Below are 13,231 nucleotides of genomic sequence, written 5' to 3'. Positions count from 1 at the left end.
CTCAAGTTTTTCCCGCCGACCTCTTCACAGCAATGGTGTTATTAACTTTCATAAAAAAGGAACTCTATCATACTAGCAAACTCTACGACCTCTAGGATGAAATAGAATATGTTAAATTTTTGTAAGAAAAGAGAGAAGCTAGACTCTAGATTAGCAGTTAGTATCAATTGTTGTGGACTGCCTAAATATACATTTGGATTTGCCACATGCACACCAGAGTCTTCAAGCAAACAAAAAGAACAAGGGTATGAAACGTCCCAGTGTTGTGACGTGTGGAACACAAGCTAAGTATGGACAAATCTTGTTAACAAAATTTTAGATCCACATCAACAAATTGTTGACTAAAAATCTGGGCTTCAGGCTTCTGTGTTGAACAACACGGAGGACCTTGAAGATCTGCTTAACTCCAGTGCAGGCTCCAAATCAGCTCGCGAAGGTGCAAGGTGTGACAACCAATTTGACCTGTAATTGTTAAGGGACTCATGAAATTCTTGAGTCAATAGGTAGCTAAGCCTTCGAGCTCATTGACAGGCGTTACTTTGAATAAACACCGTTAAGATATGTTCAATGTAATCATGCGGTGTAAATAAATAGAAGCGTTAATGGCATGTGCCATCGGCTATATGAGCTGACCTGCTAAGATAAATACAGCATCAAACAACATCCATAAAATGAGCCCTTGCTCACCATGCACAAGTCAAATAAACTAACAGATCTTAATTAATGTCATGATACGTGTATTGAACTTAGGCAACACGGCTAAGAGGGCATTAACCTTAATCTGTTAATCTAAAAGATTAGAGCATTGCAGCAAAGACCTCTTGCCCACCACTTATGAGCCGATTAAGTTAACAGATCTAACTAATGTCATGAGACGTGTATTGAACTTAGACAAGGCAACACGATTGAGAGGGCATTAACTTCGACCAACTAACTTAACATACTAATTCACGGCAGCAAGGTCTCGCACGCTTGGCTATCGGCTCAATGACATCATCCTACTACTAAGAGACATGGATAAGACCAAATCAAAGCATTGTCTCTCATAGATAATGTTGTGACGTTAAGGATCCGACAGCTAGCAATGCGAGGAGCAGAAGTAAAAGATCTATCGGACCTAACATATGTAAAGCAAGAAAAGCATGCGAGATCAAGCCAGCCGATACAATCAGATAACTTGTGAACGCTTAAATAGGATAAGGAGCCGATAGAGATGACCTGATCAGATCTAAGTTGTTCGATAACTGTGAGCGCTTGATAAAACCAAGAGATTGACACGATACAACTTAATAAAACCAAATAACTCGATAACTGTTAGCAACATCGAAGACAAATAGAATATTGGATAAAGCCTAGAAAGTTCTAATTGCAATCTAAGTTAACTCGATAACTGGCCACACAATAAAAGATCAGAATATTGGACGATGGCTAGAAAGTTATGATACAGATAGCATAATGATCGGGTGATGGTACTTACAAGCTTGCCTGAGATCAAAGCCGATGCAGCCCTGTGCGCAAGAAGAAACTTGCCAATTTCTACTCTACTCATACTCCTAGGGTTTTGGTGGCATGGCGCTGAAAGGTTGTATTGATTGATTGATGATTATTCATTACAAGGTTCATGGGTTTATATTGCTACCAAACGTGTTCAACCAACTAGCTCTGGTGAGTTCTATCACCCACTTACAGCAGCAACAACTTGTGTCTAGTGTGTTCAACCAAGTGGTTTGGCGAACCCCTACTTGCAGCAGCCCTTCATCGGTGCTGCCATCTTCTAAATGATGTGTGAGGTTGTACTCAAAAAATAAAGTTTGACATGCCAATTGTCATGAATTATCCTAAATAATATCAAAGATGATTTATTGGCATCCTATTCTATGTTTATGGTGTCTTGTAATTTCTCTTTTTTATTTCTCCTTGCACAAGTTTTAGATGCAACCCAAAATTTTGCATCATGCTACATTTTCTCTATCTATCCATATTCTTGTTGCAATTTTTCATACGTCTTTGGTGGTGCATTTTAAAGTGGGAGTAAGGGACTACCTGAAGAGGTAGGAGTACAGGAAATTTTCTCCATAAAAGAAGATAAAAGTTAGACTAACAATTAAGAGGGATTTAATAGTTAGTACACTTTGGGCTATCAGCCATTGTTAATGACTTAAATATACATTTGATTTGCCGCATATAAACTAGACCCTTCAAGAAAAAAAAAGAAAAAAGGTATGAAACAATGAGTGTGTGACGTGTCGAACACATGACAAGTGGTGGACAAATCTGGTTGAGAAAATTATAAATCCATATCACCAGATCACAACATTACAAACTCAGTTCCACAAAGCATAAACAAATTTGACGTGCCATATTTAAAGTTAAAGTAAGTATACCTCCACTTTTCATTTATCAAGAAAAGACAACAAAAGAGACACGCCAATCAAGTATATATTGCTATCTTGCCAATACATACTAAATATACTTCCAAAAAAATGAGTCATCAAATGTTGTAATCGACTCGATGACATGTCATCTATGCTTACCTGGACTCCCAACACTTTGTTTACAAAATGCCAAAACCTTGCTTGATGTACTTGATCTCCACATTCTATAAATAGGCCCCAAATCATATGTTAGCTCATCACCCATAGCAAGAGCAAACATAGACACTGAAAAAGCATAGCAAACTCTCAGCAAAGATGGCAGCCAAGATATTTGCCTTCTTTGCTCTCCTTGCTCTCTCAGCAAGCGCTGCTTCCGCGTACATTTCACCAGTGAGTGCTCTTGCCGCAACCTCTATAGCAGTCACACACCCGTGCGTGCAGCTGCAAGCGCTGGCATCCGGTATCTTGGCCCCATCAGCCGTGCTCATTCAACAACCGCTTGCCATTCTTCAGCAGCAATGCCAAGCACATCTTGCAGTACAGAGCATTATGACTCTGCAGCAGCAACAACAACTTTTGGTGAACCCCATTGCTACCATGCTACCAAATGTGTTCAACCAACTGGCTCTAGCAAACCCCATCACCGCTGCCTACTGGCAACAACAACAATTCCTGCCAAACGTGTTCAACCAACTAGCTCTGACGAGTCCTTTCGCCCAGTTGCAGCAACAACAACTAGTGTCTAGCGTGCTCAACCAAGTTGCTTTGGCGAACCCCATCACTGCTGCCTACTTGCAGCAACAACAATTGCTACCAAACATGTTCAACCAACTAGCTCTGGCGAGTCCTGTCGCCCAATTGCAGCAACAACAGCTTGTGTCTAGCGTGTTCAACCAAGTGGGTTTGGCAAACCCCTGCTTGCAGCAGCCCTTCATCGGTGGTGCCATATTCTAAATGATGTATGAGGTTGTACTCCAATAATAAAGTTTGACATGCCAATTATCATGAATTATCATAAATAATAATCCTATTCTACATTTATGCGTGTCTCGTAATTGTCTTTGCCAAAGTTAGACCCCCTTTGGCAAGGCTTCGGCTGCGGCTTCTCCACCTGCAGAAGTTGAAGCTTGCCAATGGGCCATCTGCAAAATGGCTTTGAGGAAGAAGCCCCCCACAATCCGCTCTCTCGAGCCATTTAAGGGAGGGGGAGCCGAAAAAACTAGCTCCCCGCAGCTCCCTCCCCAAACCCGCATCCCCAGTAGACCAAAATACCCCTAAAGTTGGATGCAATTATAGGGAAATTGCCACTACCTCACTTGGATGGCTGGATGCCGCGGCCATTGGTGCGGCCCCGCCCAGCATCACAGGCAGCGTGAGGTCCCGCATGCTTGCCACAACATGGGCAGTCGACGACGGGCGGTGCGGGGCAGGGCGACAGTGGAAGCTGCGGCGCGGGGTGGATGCGGCTGGCGCTACAACGCGAGGTGGAGGCGGCCGGCACTGGGAGCGAGGTGAAAGCAGCGCAGGGGAGGAGGTGCGGCCGGAAGGCATCAGCAGCACGGTGGAAGGAGGCGAGGCGGGCAATCGAGCAGAGGGCGACAGCAAGGCGAGGGATCGAACGAGAGCTGAGTGACAAGGAAAAGGAGGGTAGGAGGTGGCGGAGGAGTGGATAAGGGTAATGTGAACAAGGGTTTCTGATCTTCTGAAAGGTTCTGATAACTCTCGATTTAATGGAGTCGCGACACAAATCGATCCAGCTTCTGAACAACACGTTCCAAACCCCGCAATTGCAGCACCATATCTCCTCAGGTTATTGACCACCGATGCACGATCGACCTCGCCAAGAAAGCTAATCCTTGCCTGCGAATTGAAGAACACAAGCAAGAACAAGAAAGATTGCAACCGAATTTGCAGATGAATGAATAATCTCACAAGTTGGGGTCTCACAAACCGACGACACGATGAAACTGTTCTTGACAGAATAATCTAAGCAAAACCCAAACCCTAATGGCTGGACGGCGGCTGTTTATGAAGACCTTAGGGACGTGCAAGACCCCCTGGATGCACCCCTAATGGTTTCCAACATGATACAAGGCCCAAAGACCAAAATACGGCGTCGCAGCATCGAAACAGATTGTGGATGTCGAATTGTTCGGATAATTCCCGATGACTCCTGATGAATTTGGGCCTAAAACCAGTGCCATTGGAAAGGTCTTCTCGTTAGCTATACATATTAAGAACGTCCAAATCCAAGCATGTATGCGACCTGGGCATCCGTTTTAGCGCAAACTGCTCCTGGACTCCGAGACGGACTCGAAGTCGACTTGATTTGGGCCTCCAACTTGACTTGCACACCCTTGCTGATCATCGCCACCTCTAAGTTCTTCTCCAAGTATCTCCTAGCCCTCTCCTTGGTTCCTAGTCACAATATAATCATTAGGTAGCAATCTATTCTCGAAATCCTATAAAGAAGTGTTTAGGAACGAGCTCACCTCTAAATTCAATTGTCGCGTGCGAGCTCTAGTGATTGGACCTTGAAAGATTAGCGGAGGATCGTTGTATGTATCCGAAGGAGTGATGTCCTCATCAAAGGGAGAGAAGGGAAATTAAAGAGAGGAGAAAAAAATAAGGGAAGAAAAGAGAAAAATGAAAAATAAAAATAAAAAGGGGAAGGGCATTACAGATATTTTATCATTTTTATCCATGTTACACAGCAAGGAGAAGCCGTTTTGCCAAACATTTTTCCATCCAGACAAGCCAAAGCCAAAAAAAAGCTGCTTCACCAAAGAAGCCACAGCCGCAGCTCTGCTAAATGAGCCCTTAAGAATCCAAAACTTTGAATCATAATGTAAAAGACATAAGGTTCATTGGAATAAGTGCCAAGTGTATGGTGTGGTGGTTGGCAGCTTAGAATAATTCAGGCTTGACTATACCCAAATTTGGGTAAGGTTCTATGCATGATTTTGTCTTAGTAATTACTTTTCTTGTTTTGCCATGAAATATTTGAATCCAAGGAAAGAATAATGATAATAATAATAATAATAATAATAATAATAATAATAATAATAATAATAATAATAATGATGATGATGATGATGATGATGATAATGATGATGATGATGATGATGATGATGATGATAGTTATTGACAAGCATATTTGCTAAACATCAAGATAAGCTATGTGCGCTGCTATAGGATGACAAGTTGCATCCATCGGTTCTGCCTTCAACTAGATTTATTATTTTATTTCTTGCAAATATGCATACCCACATCAGCGCACAAACATTCACCTGCATTATTTCAGCCTCCAAAGACAATAATTCTCCAGAAGTCTTTGACCCTACCTAGGGATGTAAATTGGTTAGTGATTAGTTTCTTGGTATGCCATTTTAGTTCATTTCTCTTCCCTAAATTAGTTAAGTGCCATACCATTGTAATTTATTAAAGAAAATTTTGAGTCGGCCATCAACCCAATGGTCCAAAACAAGCAAAACTTGCTTCCCTAACCCCGCCCCACCTGTATTTCAGAAAGAGCCAAAGAGGTACCACAAACAATCAAGTATATTGGTCCTGGATCTCATTCTCTTTTATTTTGGATCCATAAGCTCTAAGACCCCGCGAAGAATGCCCTGACATTTGTTTGAAACAGGCCTACATGTCCTTTCTCTTGGATATGATCTAGTTCACGGGTCATTCCATATGTGAATGCTTTAGTCACTCCCTACTGAACATATCATGCTATCTTAATCAACTATTAAAATGTTCTATCAAGTAGTATATGATATGCCCAGCCTGAGTGATATTCTTAGAAAGTCATGATCCGCCAAATAAAGTGCATTTACTAGACACACAGCAATTGAGGATTGAGCAAAGATGTTGATACAACATTGCTTGATCGAAGATGTATGGGCATGCATGCTTCTGTATATGTATAATGTACATGAGACGGAAGTGGTGCATCAAATTCTTTTGTTCCAAGGCACGAACTCTTACCATTTCTTTATAGAAAAAAGGTAAATGGTGCTATCAATATGAGTGAAACGGACCCGAATTCCCATTTTAGAGAATTCAAGCCTACGCACCTCAGTGATAGTCTAGGAAGGCTATCACGTGCGAAACCCTATCTCAGATGGTACAAATCCATACCAACACAGAAATATAGAGTGACAACAGAGTACAAATATCATAAGTAATGAGTACATCTCTTCGGCACATGCCGGTACAAATCCATCAGGCCGAATCAAGAAAGGTAAAATATTTACTCAGCGGAAACATAAGCTATGGCGAACTCCATCTCCAAAGGCGACTCGAGCGAAGAACCATCCCTAGTCTTCCCATATGTCGTTGTCGAAGCCGTAGTCGGGCTAGGACCCTGAAAAGTCACCGTCTACCCGAGAAGCGGGTAGGCCATGTCAACTCCCAAAAGCAACAAGCTAAGGAAACGAGGGAATAATACTACATGCATGAGTAAAACCTATATATATAGCTATAGTGGTTTATGCAGCAACAACAGCAGCAATTAAGGAAGTAGCAAAGCAACACCATCTCCGAGGTCATCATCTCATCAAGGAAGTCGGCACAAATCACCGAATCCTTTACCTAAGGGTCCAGCACCCAACACACTATGCGATGTGATAGCTCCCTCCCCTCACATCTCAACAGCAAACGCCGGCCTATCTCCAAAAGGGGAGGTAGAAGATTAAGCAAAGTCTAGTCAGAAGTAGCGGTAGTCAACAGCACTGTCCATAACCAGTGGACACGGACCATAGCTATAGCTTTATATACTCTGCAGAGGTTGTACAACTGTACCCACACGAATGGAGCCTGAACGGTAGTGATCCATCCAAACCCCACCTAACAGCCCGAGCCCTAGTAGGTGGATAGCTCTCTCCTGTTTCCTTGAGTCTGGAACCGTCCTCACCTGCAGGGTACGCCGTGACCAGTGAGGACCTCGAAGCTGTGAAACGTACCCACGTCGGGGTGTAGTCTGGTCAGAGCAGGCCATCGCCTCGAACTCCTTACACGATCCTCCAATCTGCCTACAGGCTGAGCACTATCCACCACTAGCCTCGGATTGAACCCTACCCATAATGTAAGTGAGCAGTATGTACGAAAATAGCCGTTTAAACGGCCTAAACGCTAAACAAAGGGTGACCGACTGTTTACCGTATAGCGTATATGATAACAATGAGTATGCCACCTGATCCTCAGTAACAAATAAGGTACCCACCACAGGTACGGGGTATAGAGAGAGTCCAAAATACTCTCTCCCAGCAAGGCACTCCTCAGTACCAACCACGACATTACAACTAGGAAAAAACTCCAATAAAGTCAAATTTAGAAGATCCAAATAACACCAAACTAGCTACAAACAGCACGGGCTTGATTTTACGAATTTAAGGCAACTGGTTTCATATTTTTTGGAGTTAAAATGAATTAGTTACAAATTTTTGAAGATTAAAGGATTTACTTAATTATTTCAATTATTTTGGAAAACATTTATTAAAGGTGACACGTGTCAGTCCCTGGTTATGCCACATGGCAGCACGAGAGTGCGCCATGTGTCTGCTAACGTCAGCGTTGACCGGTCAACGGTCAACGTTGACCAACTGGATCCCGCCAGTCAACGGTGGGCCCCACGGGTTAGTGGGCCCTACCAGTGGGCCCAAGCCTTGGAGACGTTAGCACCACGTGGCGCGATCTACCCTACATTGCCCCGCCACATGGCGCCTACGTGGCAACCACATGGCTCACGCCGGCGACGCAGCGCAGCGTGGCGTCGTGAGGCCTAAGCGGTTGTGACCACGCCCACGACTTCGCGGTGAGGCGCGACATTGCGGTGTGGCTCGACTTAGCGCGTGGTGAGAGCGAGCATAGGCGAGCGCGGCGTGGTAGGTGCGGGCGCGGCGCGGCAGCTGCGCATGCGCATGCACGCAACGGCTGGGCTAGCGGTTGGCCCCGGCCTCGCGCCCGAAGGTGCGTGGCTGAAAGGACAATGTCGCCTAGAGGGGGTGAATAGGCGAGATGATCAATTTATAAAATTTCAAACCACTTAGCGGCACTGCCTAGGCTAAACCGGTCAGACCGGTCCAGGAAGGGTGACATACAAGTGTTGCTCGAGTCCCTCCATGACTTCTAGCACCAACCAAACTTGGAGAGTGGCTTCTGTAGATGATTTTCAACAAGGAAAAATAGTCCCTGCACACAAGACAAGCACACCCAAGTACATCGAAATGGAAGCACAAGTAAATTGCTAGAAATCAACAAGTGAAGCAAACCAAAATGAGGACACGAGGATTTGTTTATCCGAAGTTCAGATTCACCCCAATGAATCCTACGTCTCTGTTGAGGAGCCTATTGGAATACGAGTCTATTTCAACTCCCTTCCAACAAGCCGGGTCTCTTTCAACTACTTTCCTCGTCTCCAGTAGTTGATCTTTTTCCTTACGGAGGCAAGATCACAGCCCTCACAAACTTGCCGTTGCTCACCACACCTTGGGAGCTAGCCGGTGACACCTAGCCGTCTAGGAGGCATACCTCCAAGAGTAACAAATGCTTCAAATGCTTTCTCAACACGAACCACAAGTGCTCAAGCTATGGATTGCTCTTTTCAACTCATTAATGCTCACACAAGATCACTCTCTCAACCCAACTTAAAGATTTCTCAAGAATCACTCAAGTCTCACAAAGAGAGGTTGGGGAGAGCTGTTCTGGTCACTAGATGGTGTCCAAGTTGTGTGTAACCAGCAGCCCACCAAGAAGGGGGCTAAGGGGTATGTATAACCCCACAAACTAGAAACTAGCCGTTGGAGCTGCTCAAACCGGTCAAACCGGTTGCTAGACCAGTCAGATCGGTCTAGTTTGCAAAACTAGCCGTTGCTCTCAGAGTGGTCAGACCAATCTGTCAAACAGGTCAGGCCGGTTTGGCTGAGTTAGTTGTTTGCTCACTGAACCCCAGACCGGTCTACCAAACTAGTTAGACCAGTTTGGTTGAGTTAGCCCCAAAACTCTTAAATACTCACTTACGGTTCACCTACTGGTTGAAATAACCATTATTAGTTGAGATGGGATAGTTAGTTCACTCAAGGGTTTTCTCAAGGCCAATCTCACATAGGTCAACTAGGAGCACTTTTGGTGTTGTCAATTAGCTAATGTTGCATCCCTCTTGATAGTACGGCATACCTATACTCAAGAATAAATATAAACACTCTATCATCCACTTGAGCTTGTAAGTCTTCATCCATGCCTTACTTCGATCAATAGTTATTTGAGGGCTCTCAACATAGCTATCATCTTGAGCACATCCATCTTGAGCTAGTGACTTAAAATTCTCCCTTGTTCATGATAAGATATACTTAAATCCTTAAGTCACTCCATTTTACCAATCACACTAGATTGAATGCATTGCATTGCTTCCCTCGGTAAGGTTTAGATATGATACTTCGAAACCCTCGAATACTAGCCACTTCACCTTATCAAAACGCACATGGTTCAAGTCGTCACTTGTCCAAAGCTTGCTTAGTCCCTCACTCTAGTATCTCGCTTGATTTCTTCACCTATTCTTACCACTTTGAGTTTATCTTTGCTTTGACATCAACAATGAAATCCCATTTGAAATCCTCTTCAAATGCTTGTTCTTGATTGATAAAGAATATCTCATGAATTGCAAGCTTCCAATAACAAGACCAATATGTAGCACATAAGCTCATGTCTTTTTATCATACACACATGAAGTCTTGCAACATCCATTTGTGAATATCACTATTCTTTTCTTAATGATCCCTTTACTTGTTAATCAAGCTATCATATGATTTGGAGACTTATAGATCAACCATCAAGTATATCCCCAAGTTTAACTTCACCCTTGCTTGTCATTGATCATACAATTTCATCACGGGATCACACACTTGCTTGCTTTTCTTTCTTGTGAGCCATATAATACACATTTAACTTAAGAGACAATATCATATCATAAATATGAGAATAAAACGCTGCTCACAATCTTAAACAAACAAGTTAGTCCTTTAATCCGTTTGTCATTCAATTCACCAAAACCCACTTAGGGGCCTAGATGCACTTTCAGTGGCGTGGTGTGGCAGCTGCGTGTGTGCGCGGGTATAGGGCAGTCCCTGGTCGCGGCACTGCCGCGACGGCGCGCGGGGTCCTGGTGTCCCAGGCCCCCAGCGGCCGATGGCGAGGGCGAGCGGCGGCGGCTCGAAGGCCGGACAAGGGTGCCAAAAAGGACAAGAGAGGGAGGCGGTTGAGCTCATGGAGGGCGAAGATGAAGAAGAACGGCGTCGGCGGCGGACGGCAACGGCGCTCCCGCTGTCAGCGGTGGACGGCGGCTCTAGCTTCCCTCGGGCATCCTCCTCTTTCTTCCCTTCTTCTCTTCCTCCTCTCCTCCTTCTCCTCCTTTCTCTCTTTCCCCCTTCTCCTCCTTCCCTCTTCTTCCCTTCCTTCCTTTCCCTCTCCTCTCTCGGGTGGCAGCGATGGGGAGGAGCCCCAGTGGCTAGCATGGCGAGGAAGGGCTTCGGGTGGCACTATTTATAGCGGCGAGGTGCGGGTTAGGGTTTCGAAGGGGTACGGCGGCGTGCTAGGGTTTGCGGGGCGGCGACGTGGACAGCCGGGATGCAGCGGCACGCGGTGCGGGTGGCGTGGCGCACATCCGAAGCTGCCAGTGCAAAAGCTAAAGACGCAGGCAAGGTCGCGGGTGCGGGAGTGGGTGCTAGCGTGGACGGCGAGGCTCGCGGCCGTCCCATCTGGCGCGCACGCGCGACGCGCGTGAGGGGTACGGCCGGAGGAAGAAAAAAGAGGAACAGGGGTTCCTGACGGGTAGGTCTGGCGTGGCAGCGAGAGAGAAAGAGAGGGAGAGTGGGGTGTGAGCGGCGTGCGGGCTGGGCTAGCGACGCGACCTGCTGGGCTGGCTGGTCGGGTCACTGGGCTACGCGTGTGAGGTGGCAAAGCAGGCTAGGCCAGCTAGGCCGAGGCGAGAGCGGGTGAGGGCGAAGGTCTGCGGCTGGCCTGGTAGTTAGATAGGTTAGGTAGGTTTTGTTTTTATTTAGATTTAGGTTTAGATTTATATTTAGTTTGAATTTTGAATTAGATTCAAAATTCAAACACACACTCAAACATGAGATTCAAATAGAAATCCAAAAAGATCCAAATCAAACCACACAAGTTTTGAAATGGAATTTTGGATGAGAAGAGAATTTGACCATCATCTATAAACAAGCACACAATTCAAACAAAAATTTTAAATTTTTAGAAATTTCACTCAAATAAATATTACAAATTTTTGGAATATTACAATGAGAGAGGCCCTGATTGCAATTAAATATAGAAAGAAAAGGTAATAATTAATACATTGCCTTTAGAGATCTGATTATTTGAAAATGAATGATAATATAGCAATTCCGGGGCTCATAACCTGTGAGAAATCAACAGGAAAGGGCTGGGTGTTACAGTAATAGGAAGTTAAGAGCCACTGAGGCTACATAGTCAAATACTTGTTCAGTAATATAGATCAGTAAGACAAAAACACTACCACGTGAAATATTTCATTTGTAAGTTATGACTCATGAAACGAATCCCTCTATACTTGTAGCTGAGTTCAGCTAGGGCTACACTCTGAACACCTTAAAAATCAGCAACATGTACTAGTTAGATAGTATTTAATACATTCATTGTTTGTCATACCCACCATTGGATATGAACCAACAAAACCTGACCAATGCAAAGGTGCAAAAGATCAATATAAAATTAGGGCATGATTGGATTGCCTATCTAGAGCTATCCAGCTAATTTTAGCTCGACCCAGCAAATTTCCAACTAGCCAGCTAACAACTATTCAGCGAGCTGCCTCCTCCCAGCTAATCTTAGCTAACCATTATCTCTAATTGATCCAAAGAGGACCTTAGACGTCCACCCCTTGGAACTCGCAAGTTTATATTGAACGGTATCGATGGATTAGCTATTATTCATTGAACTTGTGTTCATCACATACAAGAGATACTCTCGAAGTCATAAACATTCGTTGCGAAACTAAGAGTCTGTTTGTTTCAGCTAGCAAAAATTCTAGAAAGCGAACTGTAGATCTTGGATTGTGGAAAGCTAGATTTTTTAAAAGTGAAAGTTGAAAAGCCACTAAGCCAGTAATTATTTCGCAACATGATTGTGGATTGTGGCATCTTCCTTTCTTTCTCACTTACATATGATCATATTATCTTCTTCCTCCCATCTCCCTTTATTTCTTCCTACATTCACGTAAGTTGGCTATGGCTAGGCATCCATTGTCCCTTCTCTCCTTATGGTCTTAGCCCAATACACGTGCAAAAATAAATTATCCATGTTCTTTTATTTGTTCCCCTTTATTTCTCCTCCTTTCAGTTGCACGTACGAGGAGTCCGACTTAGATGTGAGTGCTCTCGTCAACAATGACGCGGTCTGAGTGCTTGATAAAGTGAAGTTACATGTGTTGTTGTGCACAATCTGAGAAGTGGATTGCTAATTGTGAGAATCTAAGAATATATCGTACTGCAAAACTTCAAGAGTCACAATCTATTACGATTCGAAATACCGTAACATTTCATCATAAATTTACAAATATTGGTCTTTCGGGACAAACGATATAGTTTTTGGGTTACGAATACCTGTTATTGCAAGCTGCTCAGATTAGCCAGCCGAGAGAAGAGAAACTGTGAAGTTCCCATCCTAGAAAGTACATTTACCAGTGATTTTCATATCGGCACCACAAAACCGGAATTCGCCAACGTGTCACCAGGAAGGCAGGAAACCAGAGACCGCGCCAAGTTGGCAACCGCCAGAGGTCAAGGACGTGCCGGACTGCGCCGAGGCGG

At 44.3% G+C, this 13,231-nt stretch overlaps 1 protein-coding gene across 1 annotated transcript; it reads left to right on the top strand.

Annotated features, from left to right (window-relative positions):
• The first annotated feature begins 2,654 nt into the window (after positions 1 to 2,654).
• Positions 2,655 to 3,329, top strand: LOC117840878 (22 kDa alpha-zein 8-like). The gene has a single exon (XM_034721413.2). The coding sequence runs from the start codon at positions 2,691 to 2,693 to the stop codon at positions 3,327 to 3,329; it is 639 nt and encodes a 212-aa protein (XP_034577304.1). The 5' UTR covers positions 2,655 to 2,690.
• Positions 3,330 to 13,231: the final 9,902 nt, after the last annotated feature.

This window comes from Setaria viridis, chromosome 9 (genome assembly GCF_005286985.2).
Source record: "Setaria viridis chromosome 9, Setaria_viridis_v4.0, whole genome shotgun sequence".
Lineage (NCBI taxonomy): Eukaryota > Viridiplantae > Streptophyta > Magnoliopsida > Poales > Poaceae > Setaria > Setaria viridis.
Note: the sequence above shows the minus strand (reverse complement) of the source record. Positions and strands in the feature narration are given on the sequence as shown.